The sequence below is a fragment of the Rhinatrema bivittatum genome, chromosome 6 (assembly GCF_901001135.1).
Source record: "Rhinatrema bivittatum chromosome 6, aRhiBiv1.1, whole genome shotgun sequence".
Taxonomy (NCBI): domain Eukaryota; kingdom Metazoa; phylum Chordata; class Amphibia; order Gymnophiona; family Rhinatrematidae; genus Rhinatrema; species Rhinatrema bivittatum.
In genome coordinates, this window is record NC_042620.1 from 72153328 (window position 1) to 72177878 (window position 24551).

At 43.4% G+C, this 24551-nt stretch overlaps 1 protein-coding gene across 3 annotated transcripts in view; it reads left to right on the forward strand.

Moving 5' to 3' along the window:
* Positions 1–24551, forward strand: part of EPC2 (enhancer of polycomb homolog 2) — a 308407-nt gene that overhangs the window by 196409 nt on the left and 87447 nt on the right. For all 3 annotated transcript variants that reach the window (XM_029605440.1, XM_029605441.1, XM_029605442.1), the window contains one exon: positions 18269–18414. In XM_029605440.1, coding sequence (XP_029461300.1) covers positions 18269–18414 — 146 coding nt within the window. The remainder of the gene's footprint in view (positions 1–18268; positions 18415–24551) is intronic.

Genomic DNA, 24551 nt, shown 5'->3' on the forward strand with positions numbered 1-24551 from the left:
TAGCACCTCACTGGCCACGCCAAGTGTGGTTTTCAATACTGCAGGATCTCTCCATTCGCAGGCACATTCCCTTAGGAAAGGACCCGCTTCTGATCATTCAAAACGACGGGTGCCTCCGCCATCCCAATCTTCAAGCCTTGTCCCTGACGGCATGGATGTTGAAAGGTTAATCCTTCAGCCACTTAACCTTTCTGAACCAGTTTCCTGTGTCTTGATTGCTTCACGAAAGCCTTCCACGAGAAAAGCTTACTCTTACAAATGGAAAAGGTTTACGTCATGGTGCTCTTCTCAGTCCCTTGACCCCTTTTCCTGTCCAATCACGAAGTTTTTGGACTACCTCTGGCATTTATCAGAGTCAGGTCTAAAGACTTCTTCCATCAGAATGCATATGAGTGCGGTAGCCGCCTTCCATAAAGGTATCGGGGATGTTCCTATATCAGTACAACCCCTTGTAACACGTTTTTTGAAGGGCTTGCTTCACCTCAAGCCTCCACTGCGTCCTCCGACCCCTTCTTGGGACCTTAACCTTGTTTTGGGTCAGCTCATGAAACCACCATTCGAGCCTCTTCACTCTTGTGAACTTCGATATCTCACATGGAAAGTGATTTTCCTTTTGGCAATCACTTCAGCTCGCAGAGTTAGTGAATTACAGGCCCTAGTTACCTATCCACATTACACTAAACTTCTGCAGGACCGGGCAGTACTCCGCACTCACCCTAAATTCTTACCTAAGGTAGTTTGATTTTCACCTCAATCAATCCATCATACTACCTACTTTTTTTCCCAGTCCCCATGCCAATCCAGGAGAGCAGGCTCTGCATACCCTTGACTGTAAATGGGCTCTAGCATTCTATCTAGACCGTACAGCTGCTCACAAGAAAAGCACTCAGTTTTCGTCTCTTTCCACCCTAACAAATTAGGGCAGCCTGTGGGTAAGCTGACTCTCTCTTCCTGGTTGGAGGACTGCATATCCTTTTGCTATCAGCAAGCGGGCTTTCCATTTCAAGACTGTGTTAAAGCACACTCTGAGAGGGCCATGACAACTTCAGTAGCACACCTACGATTGGTGCCGCTTCCTGACATTTGCAGGGCTGCCACCTGGAGTTCTCTCCACACCTTTGCAGCCCACTATTGCTTGGACAAAGCCGGAAGACAAGATTCCATCTTCGGCCAGTCTGTCCTTCGTAACCTGTTTGCAACGTGATGTACCAACACCCTTCCGCCTGCCCGGTAGGGTTCAGGATGCCCTCTACCAATTTCCACCCCAGTTGTTGTGCCTCTTGCACGCCTTTGGGTACATTTGGTGCATGTTCGGACATCCTCAGCTCGGTACTCACCCATATGTGAGGACTACCATCCTGTTTGTCCGGTGAGAAAGCAAATGTTGCTTACCTGTAGCAGGTGTTCTCACAGGACAGCAGGATGTTAGTCCTCACGAAACCCACCTGCCGCCCCGCAGTGTTGGGTTCGTAATGTTTTCTTATTTTTCAGCACTGCCTGTAGCTTTTAAACAAGACTGAAGGGGGACCCCTGCTGGCTGCAGGGTTAGTGCCATGCTGGGCATGCCCAGTAGGGGCCAGTCAAAGTTCTGGAAACTTTGACAAAAGTGTTCTGAGATTGGGCTCCATCCTGTGATGTCCCGCATATGTGAGGACTAACATCCTGCTGTCCTGTGAGAACACCTGTTACAGGTAAGCAACATTTGCTTTCTCCCGGAGTTGCATGGTACCTGAATTCCTGTGCTCTTCTCACAGTCTCATGAGAACAGTGTGGAAATTTGGACACTACGTGGCTCAAACTCGCTACAGAACAGCTACTCCAGAGAGGGTGAGGAATTTTTGTATTGTAGGGAGTGAATCCTGGAATTGTACTTAGAGTAAGTGGGAGCCACCACTGGCTCCTGGACCTCACAATGGGGCTGATGCGGGTTGTGTAGGGTCGATCTAATCCCCTTATGCCTACCAAGAGCAGGCGTTAATTGCTAAGCACTCCCAAAAGTTGTACCGTAAAGCAGAAAATACTGCTTTTCTGTACATCCTCCTACTTAATATCATTGCGATATTAAGTAGGAGGAACAAAATCTTTTAAAAAATTTTTTAAAAAGTGTCAGCGGTCAGGTTCAGGAAATGGTTGCACAGTTAACAAGCATCCATTTCCTGAACACCTGGCTGTGCGCCAGCCAATTCCGGACTCCCGCTATCAAGGAGGTGCTAGGGGCGCGCAATTTGAAGATTGCATGGCGCCCCCAAGAGGGGTGCCTGGGGGCGGTTTAGGAAAGCAAGTGCTGAACACTCAGTGCCCGCTTTCAAAGCAAATTTTTTTACATCGACCCCAATGAAGGACATTTCGCTAAATGGATCAGTTTGACATATGTTTATTTGATAGGACCACAGAGATGGAAAGGAGGATGACCTAGTGTCTAGAAAAAAATACATTTCTGAGCAGCCAGTTTTGAATGTCTCCCAAAGGTCATGTACTGCTGTATTAAATATAGAAGCTTAAACTTTATTTATTAGTTGTAGTTTCACAATCCTGGATTATGTTTCATATACTACATTGAACCTAATTTAGTAGAACCATTTTTTATGATGTATAATATACGTTATATTGTGAACTATCTTGTCTGTCTGTAGTCCACTGACCTGTACTTCAATTATAAGTCTCTCATCTTTAAGTTTAAATTCACCTCTCAGCCATTCCTGTGTCAAATTTTGATGTAAATGGGTTTTCTGAAGTTATTCTTTATATTTGCCATTGTATCTGTTCTTTTGCAAAATTATTTTTCCTTCTCTTTTCTTGCAAATTCTTTGTTCTTATCGCTTGTCCTTCCATTTGTCTGAATACTTGTCCAAATTTAAGAATGGAGACTGCTGGTGGCTGTCCACTTTCATACTTCAGCATTTGTTGGGCTTTTGAATCTGTTGATACCATTAAGTATAGCCTGAATTCTTTTGATAGTAGCTCTGTGTGTGTTAACTTTGTATAAGACCAATACCACCTTCAGTTCTAGGGATGTACAGTCTTGGCATACACTGGTTCCTAAAGATTAGCTACCGTGTTTCCCTGATAATAAGCCCTACCCTGAGAATAAGCCCTAGCTTGATTTTCAGGATTTTTGGAGTAGGGCTTGAAATATAAGCCCTACTCAAAAAATAAGCCCTAGTTATAGGTGTACCAGCGCGGCACGGTTGCACCCCAAGACTTGCCCGAACCCCCCCCCCCCCCAAAGACTTACCGAAACCCTGGGGGGGAGGGGCAGACAGGGGGTTGTAAAAAAAAAACAAAAACCCCCAATCCCACCCCAATCCTTCAAATTTAATTCATGGCAACCCCCCACCCTCCTAATCCCCCCAAAACTTGCCAAAATTCACTGGTGGTCCAACGGGGGTCCCGGGAGCGATCTCCTGCTCTCGGGCTGTCGGCTGCCAGTAATCAAAATGGTACCGATGGCCCTTTGCCCTTTCGATGTGACAGGCTATCTGTGCCGTTGGCCGGCCTCTGTCATTGGTAGAGCCCTACTCCAAAAATCCTGAAAATCAAGCCGAAAATTGAATCTGATTGGTGAATGAAAGAGGAGGTGGGTTTAGTCTTGTCCTCATTCACAAATCATGGAAAAAAAATGACATCCCTGAAAATAAGCCCTAACCTTTTTTTCAGAACAAAAATTAAATATAAGACCTGTCTTCTTATCAGAGAAACATGGTAGTAGGCAGGGTTTTCTTGTTCTTGCCACCAAGATTCTCACATGGAATGACGGTGTATAAAACACACAAATAAATACATTCTCCAAGATCTTTATAGGACAAATCTGTGATTCCAAAGCTGTTATAAGAGAGGAAGCATTGCAAGCTGATTGCTGTTAAATCCGTTTTCAGTATCAGTTTGTCTCATGCAGTATTGTTTGGTGATCTTTTCTCTTGGTGATTTTTGCTGGATTATTGCACCTTTCTCTACTCCTTGATATTATGTACACCCTCTAGCTCAAGTTCCTTTATATTACACTTTTAAGTAAGAGAGATGTTTTCAGTTTCCCTTAGTTTTCCTTTAGGTGAAGTGTATTCTGACACTTTCATGGTGAACTTGCTATTTTTCGATCAATCTAGAGTTTACTTTGTACATTTCAAGGCAGATTATTATCCATGAGTGTGGGAGTAGCTGGCTTGTTACGGCGGTTACTACCCCAACCAAATGTGTCTGATACTTCACTTTCGATGCATATCCAGCATGGCTCTCTGCTTCAACGGCATGGGAGAAGACTGATACATCACGCATTTCCAGCATAGCTCCCTGCTTCAACAGCAGGGGAGAAGAAAAACAACCAATAAGGACTGTATAACATAGTCTGGGTAAAACAAATAAGCATGGGTGTAGCTTGCTTATTGCGGCGGTTACTACCCCTACTACCCCTAACTAATCAAGCTAGATATTTCAATGGTGGGGGAGGAAGGTAAATAGAACCAAGAGCTAAGAGAAACAGATAAGTATGAGAGAAAAAATGTGTGAAGCTTGCTGGGCAGACTGGATGGGCCGTTTGGTCTTCTTCTGCCGTCATTTCTATGTTTCTATGTATCAATAGCTTTCTTCCTTTTCTTCCACTAGACCAGTCCATATGGATAGGTTTTTCTTCCCTACCAGCAGATGGATACAGAGAACAAAAGCTTCACTGTACTTTTGATACTGTGCCACCTGCAAAATCTCAGTATTCTCTGTCTCCAGCAGATGGTAGGGGGGGGTCGATCCTGCAGTCAGAATGGTTAGTGAAGGAAGATAGCTCTCGGAGTGTTAGATTGTTGTACCATCCCTCTGGTTGAGTAGGATTGCACTTATTTGGTGAGCAGGGTCTGATAGCCAGTGTTGATTTTCTCAGTCCCTGTCCTTTCCCTCCCTACCTAGCCGCTGGATAGAAGACTTCTTTAAGGAAAGTATTCTTTGATTTGGATTGGGTCCCTTTAAGAAAACTTTGGCAGAAAAAAAAAGAGCAGCAGGGGATTCAGATAGTTGTACTAGAGAGGTCTGTAAGCAGGAGATTGATGGCTGTCCTGCCTGTAGCGCAGGTGGCGCGAGTTGGAGGATTTCTGGCAGCAAGGAGGGAGATTGCCACAGTGCAGGTTGGTTCTGATGGCTGTTGCGCCATATCTGAATTATGGCGTCTCTCACTGAGCATGGGAAATGCTATATTGCATGTGGGGACCATTGGGGTAAGGTACTGTTTACTGGTCTTTACAAAGCATGCATAAATGGGGGACAAGGCATCTCTGGAGGCTGTAGTTCTCATACTGAACTGGCAAGCTATCGCTAAGAAGTAGCAGCTTACTTCAGACTCAGTCTGTCAGGGAAGCCAGCAGAGCAGGAATGGCCTCAATTTTGAGTTCTCTTGTCGTGCAGGGAGTTGGGGAAGGCCTGTACAAATCCCTCATGGTGGGAGGATACTTTGCTCAGCTTGTGGAGTCTCGGGGTGCTCCTTGAGCCAGATTGTAGGAGAGAGGGGGAAGAAGAGGGAATCATTAGTTTGAGCTATTAATGCAGAAAACATTTTTGGCCAAAAAGAGTTCTGGTTCAAGGAGGAAAAGAGCTCTACTTAGGGAGTTCAGGGGACCCCCACCCCAAAAAGAGGAAAACTCAACCAGACCACAATTTGGAATTGGGACTCTGTGGCTTCAGAGGGGCAACTGCTTGAGGAACCCCTTGAGGATTTTCCAGGAGATGGCGACCTGGATAGGGATCCGGATAAGGACTCTCTGGAGGAGTGGGAATTTCCAGTACCTGAGGGGGGTGATCCTAAGGAAGTTTGTTTAAATGGGATTCGACAGAGGCGGGACTGAAAGTCAGCAGAGCCTTGGCTAAATTATATCTGCTTCCGGAGGAGACTTTGGAGCTGTTGAAAGGGTCCAAGGTTGATGCTCTCATGTCTGTCACTAAGGAGGACTACGGAGCACTTAAGGTCTCACAGGACTGCAAGATGAAAATTCATCTCAAGATCTTTTGAGGTTTTCACCTTAGCTCCCAGGACTGCTGTCTGTAGCAGTGTCATGGTGCCTCTGTATCACTCCATGGTGAGACCTCACCTTGAATACTGTGTACAATTCTGGTCGCCGCATCTCAAAAAAGATATAATTGCGATGGAGAAGGTACAGAGAAGGGCTACCAAAATGATAAGGGGAATGGATTAGCTCCCCTATGAGGAAAGACTAAAGAGGTTAGGACTTTTCAGCTTGGAGAAGAGACTGCTGAGAGGGGATATGATAGAGATGTTTAAAATCATAGAGGTCTAGAATGGGTAGATGTGAATCTGTTATTTACTCTTTCGGATAGTAGAAAGACTAGGGGGCACGCCATGAAGTTAGCATGGGGCACATTTAAAACTAATCGGAGAAAGTTCTTTTTTACTCAACGCACAGTTAAACTCTGGAATTTGTTGCCAGAGGATGTGGTTAGTGCAGTTAGTATAGCTGTGTTTAAAAAAGGATTGGATAAGTTCTTGGAGGAGAAGTCCATTACCTGCTATTAAGTTCACTTAGAGAATAGCCACTGCCATTAGCAATGGTAACATGGAATAGACTTAGTTTTTGGGTACTTGCCAGGTTCTTATGGCCTGGATTACTGTTGGAAACAGGATGCTGGGCTTGATGGACCCTTGGTCTGACCCAGTATGGCATTTTCTTATGTTCTTATGTAGGCACAGGAGATTTTGGTGGCGGACTCAGAGGAGGCACTGTTGAATCTGCCTTAGCCTTTATTGCTGATGTGCTATATGATCTGCTGTGCACGACAGCTAGAAATATGATGTCAAAAGGTTTCTGCTAAGTCAGTGGTTCCCAACCCTTTCCTGGGGACCCCCTAGCCAGTCAGATTTTCAGGATATCCACAATGAATATGCGCCAGAGTGCACTGTACTGTATTGGCCTGAAAAAGATTAGTTGGCCTTATATCTCCTTTTAGTTTTGCAGATTGCCTTTCTACTTTCTCTAGGATTTCCCATCCAGCTAACAACGCCTTGAGGTACTCCCCATTTTGAGAAAGTTAGTTTTCCTGAAGTCTAGGACCCTTGCCTTAGAATGAATCTTCATTTCTTGCGTCCCAATATTGAACGGCACCATCCTGTGGTTCTATTTCCCAAATGATTATCCACTACAACATCAGGAATAACTGTCCCCGTTGGTAAGCACCATGTCCAGTATCGCCCCCTCTCATGTGGGTTCCATTACCAGTTGACAGAGCAGTTCTTTCAGTGAATCCAGAATCTCCCTGCTTCTAGAAGATACTACAGTTGGGATGCCCCAATCAACATCTGGAAGATTAAAATCACCTAGCAGCAGCACCACCCCTTTCACAGCAATCCTGTGAATATCTTCCATTAAATCTCTATCCATCTCCTCTATCTGTGGTAGAGGTCTATATATTACACCAATATAAATAGATGTTCCATTCCTTCTTTCCAGATTAACCCACAGTACCGCCTCCTTAACTCTTAAGCCCACCAATGCTGTTGCTATAATACTGTTTTTTATATATAATGCCATGCCTTCTCCTTTCCTTCCTACCCATCCATTCCTTACTGAATAGATCCCAGTCGAGGTTTTACATGTCTGGTCTCTTTGATAACTACTATTTCTAAATCAACTTCTTCCATGACTGCCTCCAGATCTGGGTCTTTATCCCATACTATGAACATTAGTGTACATAACGCGGAATGGAACTCCATACCACCAGAACTAAGGCAAGAACAATGCCCGAACACTTTCAAAAAGAGACTAAAAACCTGGCTATTCGAGCAAGCATTTGATTAAAGCCAAGCAACTACTCGTTCCTCACTTTAACATCCATCAGACTACGCACTAGTACACCAATCAAAATACAATCTAAAATAATACTTCATTTCTCTCCAACATAAACAAATGATCCATAATTCATATAATTTATTAATCTATTTCTCTCCCAGATCTACAATCAATCTTTCAAAAGACTCACAAATATAACTATTATTTAATATATATCCATAACTATTACTATGCCTTATGTTCTCTCTTATCCTAGTTCACTCCCCTGTTGTAATGTAATTGCATTCTTATATGCTTGTTATTGTTTTAATGTAAACCGAAATGATATGTAACTTTGCTACATGAATTGCGGTATATAAAAATGTTAAATAAATAAAATAACTTTCCAAAAATTGCCTTTTTTTCCCATGTTTCCCATTTCTATTCGAGTATTTAATGTTTTACTTACCTTAGGGTTTTGTTCATCCATCCCCGATGATTCTAGTTTAGTTAGGGGGTGGAACAGCCTTCTTCATCTAGACATCCCTACTTCTCTTATAAGTGTCCCTTCTTTCAGAGAGAGATGCCCTTTCCACCAATTCCAGCGGTATTATGCCCTTCATGAGCTTCTGCAGCAGCAGCTTCTGGGTCGTGGATGTCAGCATGAGAGAGATTAGCCTAAAACACCACAGCAGGCCCAAGTTTTTGACAAATCTTGATCCTCAGACTCGGTCCTCCTGACTTATTGGGAATTAGGAAATAGTGGGAGTAGAACCCCCTTGCTATAATCTTTGAGATAAAAGCTGTGTCCCTCCCAAAGATTATGGCAAGGTGTTCTGCTCTCACTATTTCCTTATTTTCAAGAAGTCAAGGGGATATTGAGACCTATCTTGGATTTATGAATTCTAAACAAAAACTTGTTACAGGAGATGTTCAAAATGAATTCCCTCCACTCCATCCTACCCTTCATCCAGGCAGGAGACTGGATATGCTCACATACTCATCCATCAGTCTCATTGGAAATGTCTCAGCTTCTTGGTGGATTCCTCTCGCTACCAGTACAAGGTTTTCCCTCCAGGCTTTCAGCAGACCCAAGGGTCTTCACGAAATGCCTAGTAGTAGCAGCTGTTTGCCTTCATCAAAAGGGGATTTTTGTCTTTCCTTACCTGGACAATTTGTCTTTTGCAGAGAATCCAGTACACCAACCTGAGAAAGCCCTGTCACTGGCTTCATCAGTCACTAGGGTCATAATCAAGTTTGATTTTACCCAGAGTATCAAGCTCTTCAGGGCATAGACAGAGTTATTGGAGAAGAAAGCATTCCTTCCGTCAGATTGGGCGTCCTTTCTTCAAGAACTAGGTCAGAATTTACTACAGTGGGATCAAGTCCTGACCCGAGCAGTCTTAGTTGTCCTTGGGCACGTGGTGGCAGCAGTATACGTAGTTCCCTTGACGTGTCTCAACAAGTGAGTTCTCTAGTGGCACTGCTGTGGCCAGTGGGATCATCTGCTCAAGCCTTTGTTGCACAACATAAAGGTTAATAAAGAAACTAAAACATCTCTCCTGTGGTGGCTGGATCCACAGATCCTGGAGATAAGTGCTCCACTTCATCAGGTAATGCTGGTAATAGATGCATTCACCAGGGAGAAGTGGGGTGTGCACATTGGCCATTTAAGATTTTCAGGCTTCTGGTTGGCAAAGGAATGTTTTTATTTGATTTTTTAATTTTGATTTGCCGTATTTTTCGCTCCATAAGATGCACCTGACCACAAGACGCACCTAGGATTCAGAGAAGGAAGATTTAAAAAAAATAAAAATGGTGTGCTAAACCGGCTCTGTTCCCGGGCGTCTGTGCGTCTTATGGAGTGTCTGTTTCCGGCATAGGGGTGTACATAAATTTTGTTTTCGGCCCCATTTCGTTTTCGGGTCTGGGGAGGGCCATTTCGGTCCACTCCCCAGATCAGAAAACTTTTATCGTGCTATTACATGGAAAAAAAAACAACCCAACAACCCCCCCCCCCCCCCACCCCAACCCTTCAAATTTAATTAACTACAACCCCCCACATTCCTGACCCCCCTTCCCAAAGACTTGCCAAAAGTCCCTGGTGCTCCAGCGGGCGTCCCAGGAGCGATCTCCCCCTCTCGGGCATTCAGCTGCCAGTAATCAAATGGCACCAGTGGCCCTTTACCCTTACCATGTGACAGGGACTACCAATGCCATTTTTTGGTATGAGCAATCCATTGTTCCTACCATGTGACGGGCCGACCAATGGCATCGGTAGCCCCTGTCACATGGTAAGGGCAAAGGGCCACCGGCGCCATTTTGATTACTGGCAGCCGAATGCCCGAGAGGGGGAGATCGCTCCCGAGACCCCGCTGGACCACCAGGGACTTTTGGCAAGTCTTGGGGGGGTCAGGAGGGTGGCGGGTTGTAGTTAATTAAAATTATTTTTTATATTCCCTCCATAAGACACACAGACATTTCCCTCCCCCCCCCACTTTTGGGGGGGGGGGGAAGTGCGTCTTATGGAGCGAAAAATACGGTATATTCCACTTTTCAGCATTTCAAAGCGGATTACATTCAGGTACTTTAGGAATTTCCCTATCCCCAGAGGACTTAAAATCTAAGTTTGCACCTGAGGCAATCGATGTAGGTTACAAGGAGTAGTTGTGGGATTTGAATCCTGGTTTCATAGCCCACTGTCTCCACTCAGTCAACTTCTTGGAATTATGAACCATTCACTTTCAGGAAAAGAGAATTCTGATCCAAACCAACAGCCAAGTGGCAGTATATTATGTAAACAAACAAGGCGGCATAGGGTCCTGGATCCTGTGCCAGGAAACTCTCTGGCACTTTGGAAGTGTGATCACAATTATAGAGCTCTTCTACAAGCAGCTTACCTTCCTGGAATCTCCAACATGCTGGTGAATCGTCTTAGTAGGATTTTTTATCCCCCACAAGTGGTCCCTGAACTAGTGCATGGAAGACTATTTGACCTTTGGGTTGTTTGTTAGTCGATCTGTTCGCAGGGGAAGACAACAGGAAAGTTAACAAATTTTGCTCTTTTCTTCAAAGCATTTTCAGATCCACTCCGGATGCTTTTCTGCTCAATTGGGATGCAGATCTGCTATATGCCTCTCCACTACTTTCATTGGTAGAGAGGTCAGTGCAGAAAGTACTCAAAGACCAGGCACATGTTATCATCATTGCTCCAGCTTGGTCCAGGCAAGTGTGGTTGTCCATCCACCAATACCTCTGGGATCTGATCCAAACCTCCCCTTCTTCAACTTAAAATACATGGATGTTGAGTGTTTGCTAGTGTCATCATTATCACTATCTAAGATTGAGGACATTGCAGTTTTGGCCAGGATGCCATCTACAGATGAGTGTACCATTTAAAATGAAATGTTTTTCCTCTTGGTGTCAGGTAGGTTTCTTAAACCCGTTCACCTATGCTCCAAAGGATCTGCTCAGTACTTTTATTCCCTCTCCTCTTTGGGCATCGGTATGTCACTAGTTACAGTGCATTTGTGTGTTGTTGCTGCTTTCCACCTTCAAGTGGATGGAAACCTGATCTCCATCCATCTTCTGATATTGAAGTTCATGAAGGGTTTGTAGCATACAAGATCTCTGGTTGCAAAGTTGCCAATGCCATGGGATATCAATGCTGTCTTGGTACAACTGAAGAAGCCTTCCTATAAGCTGTTGAAGACTGCTTCCTTAAAGGTTCTAACCTGAAAGATGGAATTTCTAGTTGCCAGCTCAAAGAGTCAGCGATCTACAAGCATTGGTTCATTATTCTCTTCCTGTATGGTTTTTCCACAAGAGTGGTGCTCCTAACTAACCTCAACTTTCTATCAAAAATGGTTCCAGCATTTCATTTGAATCAAGCCATTCTTTTGCCCACATTCTTCACAAAACCTCTCACTCATATAGGAGAGAAGGCCCTCCCTTCACTAGATTGTAAAATGACCTTGGTTAATTGTCTGAAGAAAACTGAACCACATCATCAGGCTTCTCAACTGTTCTTCTCCTATGATCCTATCAGACTAGGAACAGTTGTCGCCAAGTGCATTTTGCCCAACTAACTAGTGGCCTCCAGATCACAGACTCTGTCAAGACTCATCAAATAAGAGCCATGGCTGCTTCAATGACTTACTTAAGAGCCATGTCCATTGACTACATCTACAAAGCTGCAAATTGGTTGTTAGTACACACTTTCATATCCCATTACTTTCTGGACAATCTATCAAAAAGTGACAGTAAATTTGGGAAAGCTGTTTTGCACAGCCTGTTCACCCAGTAGAACACACACCATGTGGAGTTCATGTTGCTTTTTCTGCAAGTGCTCCACTTGTAGCCCTCAGCTTGGGACTGTCCATGTCTTCAGCCCTGTTTGTCGACAGAGAACACAATCTTGCTTATTGTAAATGGGTTTGTAAGTAGACAGCAGGATGAATTAGCCATGCTTAATACCTGCCTCCCATGAGAGTCGACTACCGAACTAAAGCTAAGCTCTACAGTCAACTGAGGGAGTCATGTAGCAGCATAAATGCGGCAACTCCCATGCATGCTTAGTAGTAAAAGCTGTACTGAGCTGGAGAGATGGGTCTATTCAATCCCATCAGATGACATCATCCCATATGTCATTGCTAATTCATCCTGCTATCTAAGGAGAACACAGTTTATAGTACGTAAATGTGCTTTCTTTCTGGATTTCCTTTTTCTCTTGCTATTTTTCTTTCTGTATCATCTTTCATATATTTTAAGATGTTGTCACTTAGGTACTTATGTTTATGATTTGTCCAGTTAAAAACCTTAAATTTCCATTTGTTGCCTTTTGCTACTTTTTGTTTCATATTTTTGCTCTTTCATTCATTTTTTGTGGGTTCTCTTTGCATTCCCTACAGATTTGCATATAGTATTCTTGGCATAGAAATAGCAGTACTCCTGTTTTCAAGAATCTGTGTAACTATTTCATACTCTTACTTTTTTCATTAGCTTCTGTAGTGCAACTCCTGCTGAATAGGTTCACCACGGCCTATATAACTGCACTAGGGATGTTGTCTTCAGCTAAAGGTTCGGCACTATCATTTTTACTATCATTAACTTTATTGCTTAGGCTAAACATAGGCACCTTTTTATTCTAGGTATCACACAGCCAGTATGAATTTTTCTTTTTTGCTTCCTTTCATGCTTTAGTAGTAGTGGTTTCCTTGCTGAAATTTGGTCTAGATGTTATACAACGTCACCATGTTAAGATACTTGGCAAGATTTGGTGAAAGATGTTTATTCCTTTCATTTAATCTCTCCCCTCTCAGATCAAGTGATATCCCTGCTCTATATTCATGTTGGTGTGATGCTTGCTGAAGTTGATCAGCAGAATTGCCAGTGTCATATAGCTCAGTATGTGAAAGAAAATAGGCCATAGGAGAGAGTTGGAAGGTCCCTTGGCGAAGGCAGAAAGATCATGTGAGGGTTAGAACACCTTGTACTCACATTTTAGTGCACATTTGTGTGTACTAAACTTGATTAATACACAGTTTAATATGGTATTCAGCATGCAAAAAATGTGTGCTAAAATTACTGCACCTCTGCTCATCCCATTTAAATGAATGAATTAAGTATTACTTCCCAGTGAAGGGAGATGTGTTAAAATTCTGAATGTTTAGCTCATGTTTGTGTTTACGCTTGAAATTTCTAACTTCTGGTACAGAGATAGTGTAAAGTTAACTCATATTTCTGGAGCTAGGGTTAGTCTGTGGTTCTGTGCCAGCATTGTCTTCCCAATGCAATGGTCCTGTACCTGTGTCTCCCAGGTTAAGGGTAGACCACTGCATTTGGGAATCCCAGATGTGGGACCATGCTGGCACAGCAACACAGATCAACTCTAGCCCGAAATGTGAGTTAACTTTTCTGCACCTTTGACCCAGGAGTTAAATTTAAAGCATTGAAAAAAAAAAGAATTAAGCACTAGGGTACCTAATTCAAGACTCCTAAGCCAGAGGGAACCTGCTTCAGGATGATAAACTTTCCCACTTACCTGTCTTGTAGAATACCTCTGCCTTCTGTCTTTCCTGCCAGCTATTTAAAAATTGGTCACTGACTTCAGCTAAACAGTGCCATTTTTAAAATGGCTGGCATAGAAGACAGGAATAGGAGATGGCATTCTAAGCATTGGTAGAATAGGCAAATTTGGGGCTCTCTAGTTCCCGGGTAGAGCCCCTTTGACTTGGGAATCCTGGGGCAGGCCAGAGTCTCCAGTTTTTTAAAGTTAAAAATGATAGTAAAGTTTGTTCTCTTTTTAACTTTACTGCTGTTTTTAGTGCTAAGCTTAGTATGCCACTTTTCCTCTGGTTTTAGTGCACATTTTGTCTTGGTGTGCTTTTTTTTTCACACCCAGGGTATTTGTATACTATTTGTTCATTGCATCTGGACTTGGCAAATTTTTTAAATGCACTAAATTTTAGCACTTATTTTTATTCGTTTATTACATTTGCCCCAGAGAGAGATGGAATGGGGAGAGAAAAAGGTTTAAGAGACTGTATGGAGGAGAGGAGAATCAAATGTACTAATAGAGAGAGTGTAAGAGTCTGAGGAGGGAAGAAGAACAATTGAGAAAATGACTTTTAAGAGAGATGAGACAGAGGAGCACTCATAGACGAGACTGTATAAATATTCGGCAGATAAGCAAAAATAGTTTGAGATGACTGGCAAGAGAAAGTGTGTCAAAAGACTAGGAGATACAAATATAGACTAAAACAGGAGAGAAGGAACCAGTATTTCTGCTGCCCTATAAATTATAAATTCATCTAATTAAATGTACTTCACTTGCACTTTCCCAATATCTCTACATTGTTCTGTATCTCTTAAAATAGCATTGACTATCCAAGAAAAACAGCGATTTAATATACAAAAGTATTTTACTTTAAAATACTTTTTTAACTTTATATATATACCGTATTTTTCGCTCCATAAGACGCACCTGACTATAAGACGCACCTAGGATTCAGAGGGGGGAAATAAAAAAAAAAAAAATTTGTGCTAAACCGGCTCTGCATCTGGGTGTCTTATGGAGCAAATTAGGGGAGTGCATAGCTTTTTTTTTCCTCCCCATTTTGTTTTCGGGTCTGGGGAGGGCCATTTCGGTCCACTCCCCAGATCAGAAAACTTTTCTTTCTCTGGGAACCCCTCCCCCTCAAAAAAACCCCATCCCAACCCTTTAAATTAACAACCCCCACCCTCCTGACCCCCCCAAGACCTGCCGACTTAATTTACTGCAACCCCCCACCCTCCTGACCCCCCCAAGACCTGTCGACTTAATTTACTGCAACCCCCCACCCCCCTGACTCCCCCAAGACCTGCCGACTTAATTTACTGCAACCCCCCACCCTCCTGACCCCCCCCCCCCCCCAAGACCTGCCAAACGTCCCTGGTGGTCCAGCTGGGGTCTAGGAGTGGTCCGGGAACGATCTCCTGGGCTTCGGTCGTCGGCTGCCAGTAAACAAAATGGCGCCGACGGCCCTTTGCCCTCACTATGTCACTGAGACCGACCAATAGCAGCGGTCGGTCCCAGTGACATAGTGAGGGCAAAGGGCCGTCGGCGCCATTTTGTTTACTGGCAGCCGACGGCCCACGCCCAGGAGATCGTTTCCGGACCGCTCCTGGACCCCAGCTGGACCACCAGGGACGTTTGGCAGGTCTTGGGGGGGGCAGGAGGGGGGGGGGTTGCAGTAAATTAAGTCGGCAGGTCTTGGGGGGGGGGGTCAGGAGGGTGGGGGGTTGCAGTAAATTAAGTCGGCAGGTCTTGGGGGAGTCAGGAGGGTGGGGGGGTTTGTTAGATTTTTTTTTTTTTTTTAATATTCGCTCCATAAGACGCACATACATTTTCCCCCCACTTTTGGGGGGAAAAAAGTGCATCTTATGGAGCGAAAAATACGGTATGTCTGGAAAATTTCTATTATTTTTTCACTTTTCCTGTCTCCATTTTCCTTTTTTAAAAAAATCCTTTCCTTTTCTCCTGTTTCCTTTCTTTTGCTGCCTTCCTTCTATCCTCACACTACAATTTCCTCCCCATCCAAAGATATCTCTTTTCTCCTTTTTCTCTCCTCGGACTTCTCCAGGAGTCTTCCCTCTTTCCAGGCTCTCCCTCTCAACTTCTCATTCCTCCCTCACCCCTCTCTTATCCCTAATACCCATTCTTCACAGGCTCACTGTTGAGGACAGGAGAAAACAATAGCAGCAGTGTTGTTGAGTGAGGGATGTGGGTCAGCAGAAGCAACTGGGCTGGCTTATTCTGCAACAGTAGAACCAGAAAAGCAGGAAGTGCCGGGTGGCTTTGATAATAGGAGAAGCACATTAGATGTCACCAGGCTGGCTTCAGCAGCATCATTAAACGGCAGGCACTTCAGGGCTGGCCTTATCTCTGGTGACAGAATGCTAGTGAGTGAAAGGCTGGAGAGCAGTTTCGTGGCCAGTGGTAAAACTCTGTGGACAAAAGCAAACTCCACAACAGGTCTGCAGTTTATGCCTATCGCTGTTTTTTTTTTCCAAATATTAGGTATAATTTTCAAAAGGTTTTTATGCACATAAATGGGTTTTGAAAATTACTATTATATATACTACTTTTATGTGTGTAAATTGATTTTTCTCAGCTTTAAACAGGTAATTTTCTAAACATTGTCTTGAGCATCGGTATATTAAAAAGAATTTAAATAAATAAATAGAACTAAGATACAAAAAACCCCATCAGAAAACAAAATTAAGACAAACAATAAATAGATACATAGTAAGTCATCATTCTAAAAAATCAGCAGTAGATGAAGATCAAAATAAATATGCAGAATTATGAAAGTTTAAAAAACTTCAAATCGTTGGGGGGGGGGGGGGGGGAACCAGCAAAAAAAAACAAAAACAAACTCCAGAGCATGCAATCATTTCTAAACATCAAAAGCACAAAAACCCAGTTTTAATCAAGTACCTGAATACCATATAGTTTTTTCCTGCTGCACTTCCTCTGGTAGAGATTTCCAGAGCGTGGAAGGTAGAAGACATACATGAAAAGTTTGCACCTCAGTCTTTACCAGTGTTAGCTCTTTAATGGAAGGCAAGCAAAGAAGAACAATCCTTAAAGTATGTTAAAGGCCCTAAACCAGGGGTTCCCAAACTTAAGACATTTCAAATTACCAGAGGGCCAGTTGGCCCTTTTGATGATTTGAAGTACTGGTAAAGGGGTATGCAGGGGGTAGGGTTCCCAGGGGTATGACAGATACAGTGTCAGAAATATTTCTAGATTTCTTGAAAATTGGCAACCCTATCTATCACACCTGCATGTGTGATACACTCTTCTTCTGTTTTTCTTATTCTCTCTCTTTTTTTTTTTTTTTTGGGGGGGGGGGGGGGTAGGTGCTGGTGGCCTCAGCTTGCATGGCCCTGATCTGGTAGAGGGGCTGGTATCTGGAGGGAAAATACCCAAATGTGAGTTCCATGGGAGAGTAGGAGAGGCCAGAAACAGTGCAAGACATGGCTGGAAGTGCTCCAAATCGGCCCCTGCCATTGTCTGAGCTTTGGTGAAGGTGAGGGAAAGCATAGACAAGCAGGTTCAGCAGCCTTCCTAGTCTTGACAAACCTGGAAATGGAAAGCTGGGTCCAGCAATGAAAGCTGGTTAAAGGCTGAGCAAGACGCAGATGGCATGTTTTACAGTTCCTGACCCCGCATCCATGGCAAGCTTTGAAGTATCAGTTTGCCACAGGGAAAAGTGGTGCTGCAGTAACCCAGGCCTGTATAAGAACAGTAATGGGAGCTGCCAGCAGCTCTCTGCATTTGCGTGGTTCCAGCTGGCTCCTCTTCTACTAGCAGGGCTTGGAAAAGCCTGCTAGTTTTTCTTCGACCGTAGAACATCTAACACTTCCAGTTTCTAGGGTCCTAGTGAACCCCTCAGCCTTTTCAGTCTGGGCCCACCTGAAATACAATCCTGGAGCCACTCTTAGCTTTCCTTTCTTTAGGATGCTGTATTCTTTTATTATTTTTTCCTTATAAAACATTTTGCTTGATTTAAATTTGTGAAATTTAAAAAAGTAAAAAAAAAAATTCCTGGAGCTAAGCCTGTATTCTAACAGTATGTGGGTTGTTTTTTTTTGTAAAATCCGTACAGTTTCCAGTAGCGCAAAAGTAATTCGTGAGTTTACCCATCAAAAATTTGTAGCCATAAAAATATTTTGATAAAATTGTATACACCTCTTAGGATATGCTATTTTATGAATGTTTTATTGTATTTTTATTATTAATCACTTTAATTTATGAAGAAAATGGATATATCAAAACTAAGCTAAACTTTTTTATTTTTCTGATATTAGTCTTTTAAAATATGCCTGAATACCATGCTTTTCTGAGTTGTACAGCTCTGCAATGATAAATGCAGTTTTCATTGTTCAGTTTTCTTATAATGAAAATGTGTTTATTTTGTTTTCGGATAATCTCAAGGTCACATTATACTTACTTTTTTTTTCAGCCTTCAATCTGGACAATGAACAACCAGACTATGATATGGACTCTGAAGATGAGACGCTATTAAACCGACTCAACAGGAAGATGGAAATCAAGCCACTGCAGTTTGAAATTATGATTGACAGGCTTGAAAAAGCCAGTTCTAATCAGGTATTGAAATGTATATAGAATTAATCATTTATCTTGCTGAATCTAACACTTTGTTTTGCCTCTTTCCAGTTTAATCTTTTAAATATTTTCTTAACTCTTGAGTGCTTTTTCCTGATCATTCTATGGTATATAAAATGTTGTTGTCATTCAATCATTAAGATGTACAATATTCATGCATAGGATTTTACTGTTTGCTTTTTGTTTGACTACTGTGGGCCTATGTATTAAGAGTGTGCCAAGAAATGTGCACTAAAATTAAAGCACATTTCAAACTTCGTTAAAAATTAACTTTACCACCAGTATAATAAGGTAATGATATGCACAGGGCATATGTGCTATTGAAAGTGTGGTAATGCAGAAAAAACCTGTTAAACATATTAGGTCCCCTGATCTCCTGTGATTGAGCAGTAAGGACTGTAAAATTTGATGATAATCCTTGCCACAGAATTTTTTAGTACCCCACAGAATCATAGGATATCAGAGAGGTTCAGGGCAGCAGTTGACCCAAGTGCAGGCATGCGCCTCTCAAAACACATACTGATCAGCTAGCAGTAGGAGCATGTATGTGGCAGTTCCTTGGAACACTTCCCCTTCCTCTGCCTCCTGTGTCCTGACTTGAGGAAGATAGGAAACAGAGAGTGGGTCTAAATGATCATTTTTCCCAATGGAGAAAAATGAATAGTGGAGTGCCCTAGAGATCTGTAATGGAACTAGTGTTTAACATATTCATTAATGATCTAGGAAAAGGAGCATTGAGCGAGGTGATCATATTTGCAGATGATACAAAACTATTCAAAGTAGTTAGCCAAAAACTGATTGTGAGGAAGTGCAGGAGGATATGGTGAGACTGGAGAACTGGGCATCTAAATGGCAGGTGAAATTTAATGTGGACAAGTGATGACACAATGTTGGGTCCTAGCAAAAGGACCTTAAGTCATTGTAGTCAATACATTGAAATTTTCAGCTTAGCATGTGTCAGCAGCCAAAAAGAAAATAGAATTTTACAAATTATTTGGAAAGGAATAGAAAACCAAACTGGGAATATCATAATGCCTCTGTATCAGTCTATGGTGTAGCCACTTCTTGAGAATTGTGTGCAATTCTGGTCACTGCACTTGAGAAAAAGTTATAAAAAAGTTATTAAAAAATACTGAGTAGTGCAACAAAAATGATTTAAAATGGATTGGCCAGCTTATAGAGAGAGGCCAAATAGGTTAGGGCTCTTCAGCTTAGAGGAGAGACAACTTAAGAGGTTTATAAAATAGGCTAACTTACCTGGGATATTAAGCAGCACAGCTATGCTGCTGAATATCCCTGTAGAAATCGCCACTTAGCCGGATAACCTGAGTAGGTCTAACTTATCCGTCTATCGGTGCTTATCCAGCTACAATAGATGGATAATTAGCTCCTCCCCGACCTACCCATTGCCCGCTCGTTAAATATCCAGCTCTCTACTTAGCTGAGTAAGTACTTATCCAGTTAAATGGTGACTGCTGAATGTAACTGGATATTCAGCAGCAGCCATTTAGCTGGCTAAGTGACTGCTTATCTGGAGAGGTAGCGCTGAATATCAGCCCCAGTATATCTAATGTTTGTGCTGTTGCCAGACCCTATCTGTAATGGAATAGCCTTCCAGCTACTCTTCCGGCCCTTTCAGGCCTGTCATGGACTGAGGTGTGAACCCTTTGTACCATTGTCAGATGGCACTGTCTAATCTGTGAGTAGAAAAACTGATACTTCACACATCCAGAAGAGCTCTCTGCTTCAACGGCAGGGGAGAAGAAAAAAGGGTTCACACTCACAAAGCGGGGAGTAGCTGGCTTGTTACGGCGGTTACTACCCCAAACCAAATAAGCCTGATACTTCACTTTCAATGCATATCCAGCATAGTTCTCTGCTTCAACGGCAGGGCTGAAGAAAAACTGATACTTCACACATCCAGCAGAGCTCTCTGCTTCAACGGCAGGGGAGAAGAAAAAAGGGTTCACACTCACAAAGCGGGAAGTAGCTGGCTTGTTACGGCGGTTACTACCCCAAACCAAATGTGCCTGATACTTCACTTTCGATGCATATCCAGCATGGCTCTCTGCTTCAACGGCATGGGAGAAAGACTGATACATCACGCATTTCCAGCATAGCTCTCTGCTTCAACGGCAGGGGAAAAGAAAAACAACCAATAAGGGCTGTATAACATAGTCTGGGTAAAACAAATAAGCATGGGTGTAGCTTGCTTATTGCGGCGGTTACTACCCCTACTACCCCTAACTAATCAAGCTAGACATTTCACTTGGATGCAGCTCCATTACTGCTCGCTATATTAATGGTGGGGGTGGAAGGGAAATAGAACCAAGAGCTAAGAGAAACAGATAAGTATGAGAGAAAAAATGTGTGAGGCTTGCTGGGCAGACTGGATGGGCCGTTTGGTCTTCTTCTGCCGTCATTTCTATGTTTCTATATAGCTCCAACAGGTGGTAGCTGATGGAAGACTATGTGCAGGACCAAGGATGTGATGTAGTCATGCAGGCAAGGGTTGGGGCAGGCAGTACCAAGAGAGGACCATGCTATCATCAGGGCAGGCGGCAAGTAAAGCAAGGTCAGAACAGTCCAGGTCAAAGCAAAAACAGGAACAGGAGGAAGAGAATACTCCAGTTCAGGCTAACAGTACCTGTTGCTCAGGCAAATGTGACATGAACTGTACTTCCTTAAATACTTAGTCAGTGTTTATGTTATCAAGCTGTGCCACAGGACTTCCTGTCTTCAGGCCCTATAAAGTTTGATACTTCCTGGTCATGTCCCTAGTCAGTTGCAGGATGCAGGGTAGAGCCAGGACAGTGGTGGCCAAGCTGGAAGACCTTAGGGGATTGAAGAGACCACATCGGAGCCGGGACAGTGAGGTACTGAGTGCTGGCCACCGTGCGAGCCACTGGGGTTGGGTTACAGTGTTGATGGAATTAATAATCTTGTTGATATTTTCCATTCCTTATTTTATCTGTTTGGGACATGGTTCAGCAAACATTTTGTTTTGTCTTTCTGTGGGGGATTCATCAGTAAATATGACTATACTGGTTTGCTGAAAACTTTCATATTCTGCAGCCTAAGAACTCTTCCAAAATATTTCAGATTTCACGGAAGCAATTCATTATTTAAATGTATTCAGTTTGTGGCTTTAAGGTTGCCTTAATGAATGCATTTGTTAAATGTCTAGAAATTTTGTTCATCAGGCTCTTAAGTTAAAAGTATGTCAAGAGTTCTGATAAAACCCTTGCCACTAATTTTAAAAGCAGTAATATGTAGCAGATGGGTTGCTGATTAGATCACTCAAAGAACAAGTTCTGCTTAAAATTTTTTAAGATAAAGCATATAACTTATGGCTTGTGCTAAATATTTGTATAGTCAAATTTGAACTCCTGATTTAAAAAAAAAAAAAAAGCTTTTTCCATGGTTCATAAAACTTGATTGCTTTCTGCCCGTGTGTCCTTATCTAATCATAACTGTAATTACATACTTTACTAAACATTGTAGTACGGATCTTCCAGTCTGCTGGATTATGGTGCATACTGTTTTAAAATTCTTTAAGAAAGGAATGAGCTCAATTCAGTTATCCCATTATTCATTGGGGTGTTTTTCTTCTGCATATTAGAATCCTTTCAGCAGTTTGAAAGTAGATCTCCTGTGACTATGAGGATTGCAAAACCTGTCTAGCCTGCCCATTCTCTTGTCTAGTTGCAATAAGACAGACCCAATTTTATCATCAACTTTACTTTCTTTTCCACGCTACTGAGGATTCTCTGTGCTTCTCATGTGCTATCTTGAATTCTGATAATGTTTTTGCCTCTGTCACTTCCACTGTGGGGAAGCTGCTGTATTCGATCACTAGCCTGTTTGTGGAGACATTTTCTTACGATTCCTGAGTTTCACCATTTTCAGCCTCATATTATGGCTTCCATGTTCTAGAACAATAATGATGAGCCTTTGGAATGTGTTTCAAATTTGGTGCATGGTTAATGTCTTCAACAGTGTGCAAACCTCTGTTAGCCACCGTAGTTGACTACATAGAGATGCTGCTATTCTCCCAGGACAAGCAGGGTGACAGTCCTCACACATGGGTAACCTCATTGGATGAAGTCCAGCATGCAAAACTTATGTCAAAGTTTCTAGAACTTTGACTAAGCCTCATTGAGCATGCTCACGCATGCAATATACCATTCAGGCTTTCCGCAATCTCTTCTTTTCCATAGAGCCTTGCTTCTTGTGGTTGGGTGAGCCTCAAAAATGTTTCAAAAGTTTGGCACAATTATAAAGTGCTTTTTTTCTCAGCAGTTCCTATTTGTGTTCCTCATGCTGTCTATGCAGAGTCCCCCTAGTTTCCCGGTTAGCATCCTAGACAGGTTTCTTGAAGTTTTGGGTAAGTTTATTTTCATTGTTGATCCCCTGTGGTGATGATGCACCCTGTGCCTACTGGCCATCGATGGCTGCCGCCATTGATTTCGGTCTTGCGTCCCTTTTATTTCATGACATGTCCCACGTCTGGTTTCAAGCAATGCTTCAGGTGTACGAGAACTATGTCGATCACGGATCCCCATGATAAATGTGTTCTCTGCCTTGGGGCATCACACGACGTCCGGGGTTGCACCAAGATGACCCCAAAGGGACAAAAGATAAATTTCGATAAGATGGAGCATTTCATTGGGCCGTAGAAGATCAATACATTAGAATCAGAGGTGGTAGCATCGAGGGACCTTGGAGCCGCATGAATGGACACCGAGCAGTTGACATCGGCGGGGCTTCGGTTCCGTCAAGGTCGTCAGCTGAGAGGGACACCAGAGACTGGCCATCGTCAGGCTCCTCTAGGTTGAGGATGTTGGGGTCATCATCCTCAACCTCAGCACTGGGGGGAAATCAATCTGAGGATTGATGGAAGCTGAAGAAGCATCGGCATATATCCCTGTCAATTCATGATGCTGGGCACAGAGATGAACCAGCTTCTGCTGTGATGTCTCCGAAGCAGCCCTATGGCGAGAAGAGCCAGTCCTCCATCAATGCCAAGGGTATGTACGGTCTCTACTGGTCTCGATGCCTGCCATTGAGCCTCCTCTCAGCTTTGAAGAGGATCTATTTATACCTCCTGAGTCCGAGCCTGTCCTGGCATTGGTGATTTTAAAGAAGGAACTGGAGGGGCGCGTGCAGCTGGCCATGGAGAGGGCGATGCGAGGCCTCATCGTCGGAGCACCAGCACCGGCACTTCTCGAGTTGCTACTTGAATCCCTGCACGCACTTATCGGCCTGTTACTACCCCAGTCCCTGGTATTGGTTGCCGGGTGGCATCGATGTCCTGTGGGACACCAGTGCCACCACCAGACGATCCAGTTGTAGTCTCCAGTTCCTTGCTGGAGGACGCCCCCTTGATATCAGAAGTGGCACTGGAGCCCAGCCCAAATGGCCAGTTGAAACAGTGCCTACACCTCTGGCTGGGGACAGAGCACCTAGGGCCCCAACATAGTGGAGACAAAGGCACCTTTGATCCTTGGTGGGGATAACTCCTCCATGGCTTCTGACAGCACTTCAGATGATCTATCCTCAGAACCATCTCCTCCAGGCAATCAAAGGAAGTCCCTGCCGGAGGACCTCTCCTTCACATATTTAGTTTGGGTGATGGAGGATGCCATCCCATTTTACTTGATTAATGAAGAGGATATTGGGCACAAAATGCTAGATATCCTCCAGTACATGGAGCCTCCCAAGGAGATCGTGGCAGTCCCAGTGCACAAGATCCTTGTGGAGATACTAATGAGGATGTGGTAACGCTCCCTGTGAACAAGAAGGCGGACATGATTTATCTCGTCCAAAGGGATCTTGGATTAGACAAGTGTTAACAGTCCCACCAATTGGTGGTCATCAAATCTGTTCTCAAGAAGGCCAAGTACTCTGCAAACCATTCTTCGGGGTCCCCAGGGAAGGATCAGAGCGTGTTGGATGCTCTTGGGAGGAAGGTGTTCTAGGGTGCTGTGCTTATTGCCCGCACAGTGACCTACCAGCTCTACATAAGCCAGGAATGTGCGTGATCTCCTGAAATAGATGCAGGAAGTTGCCGAGCAACTGCCTCAGCAGCAGCAAGACACCCACCAGTCTCTGGTTCA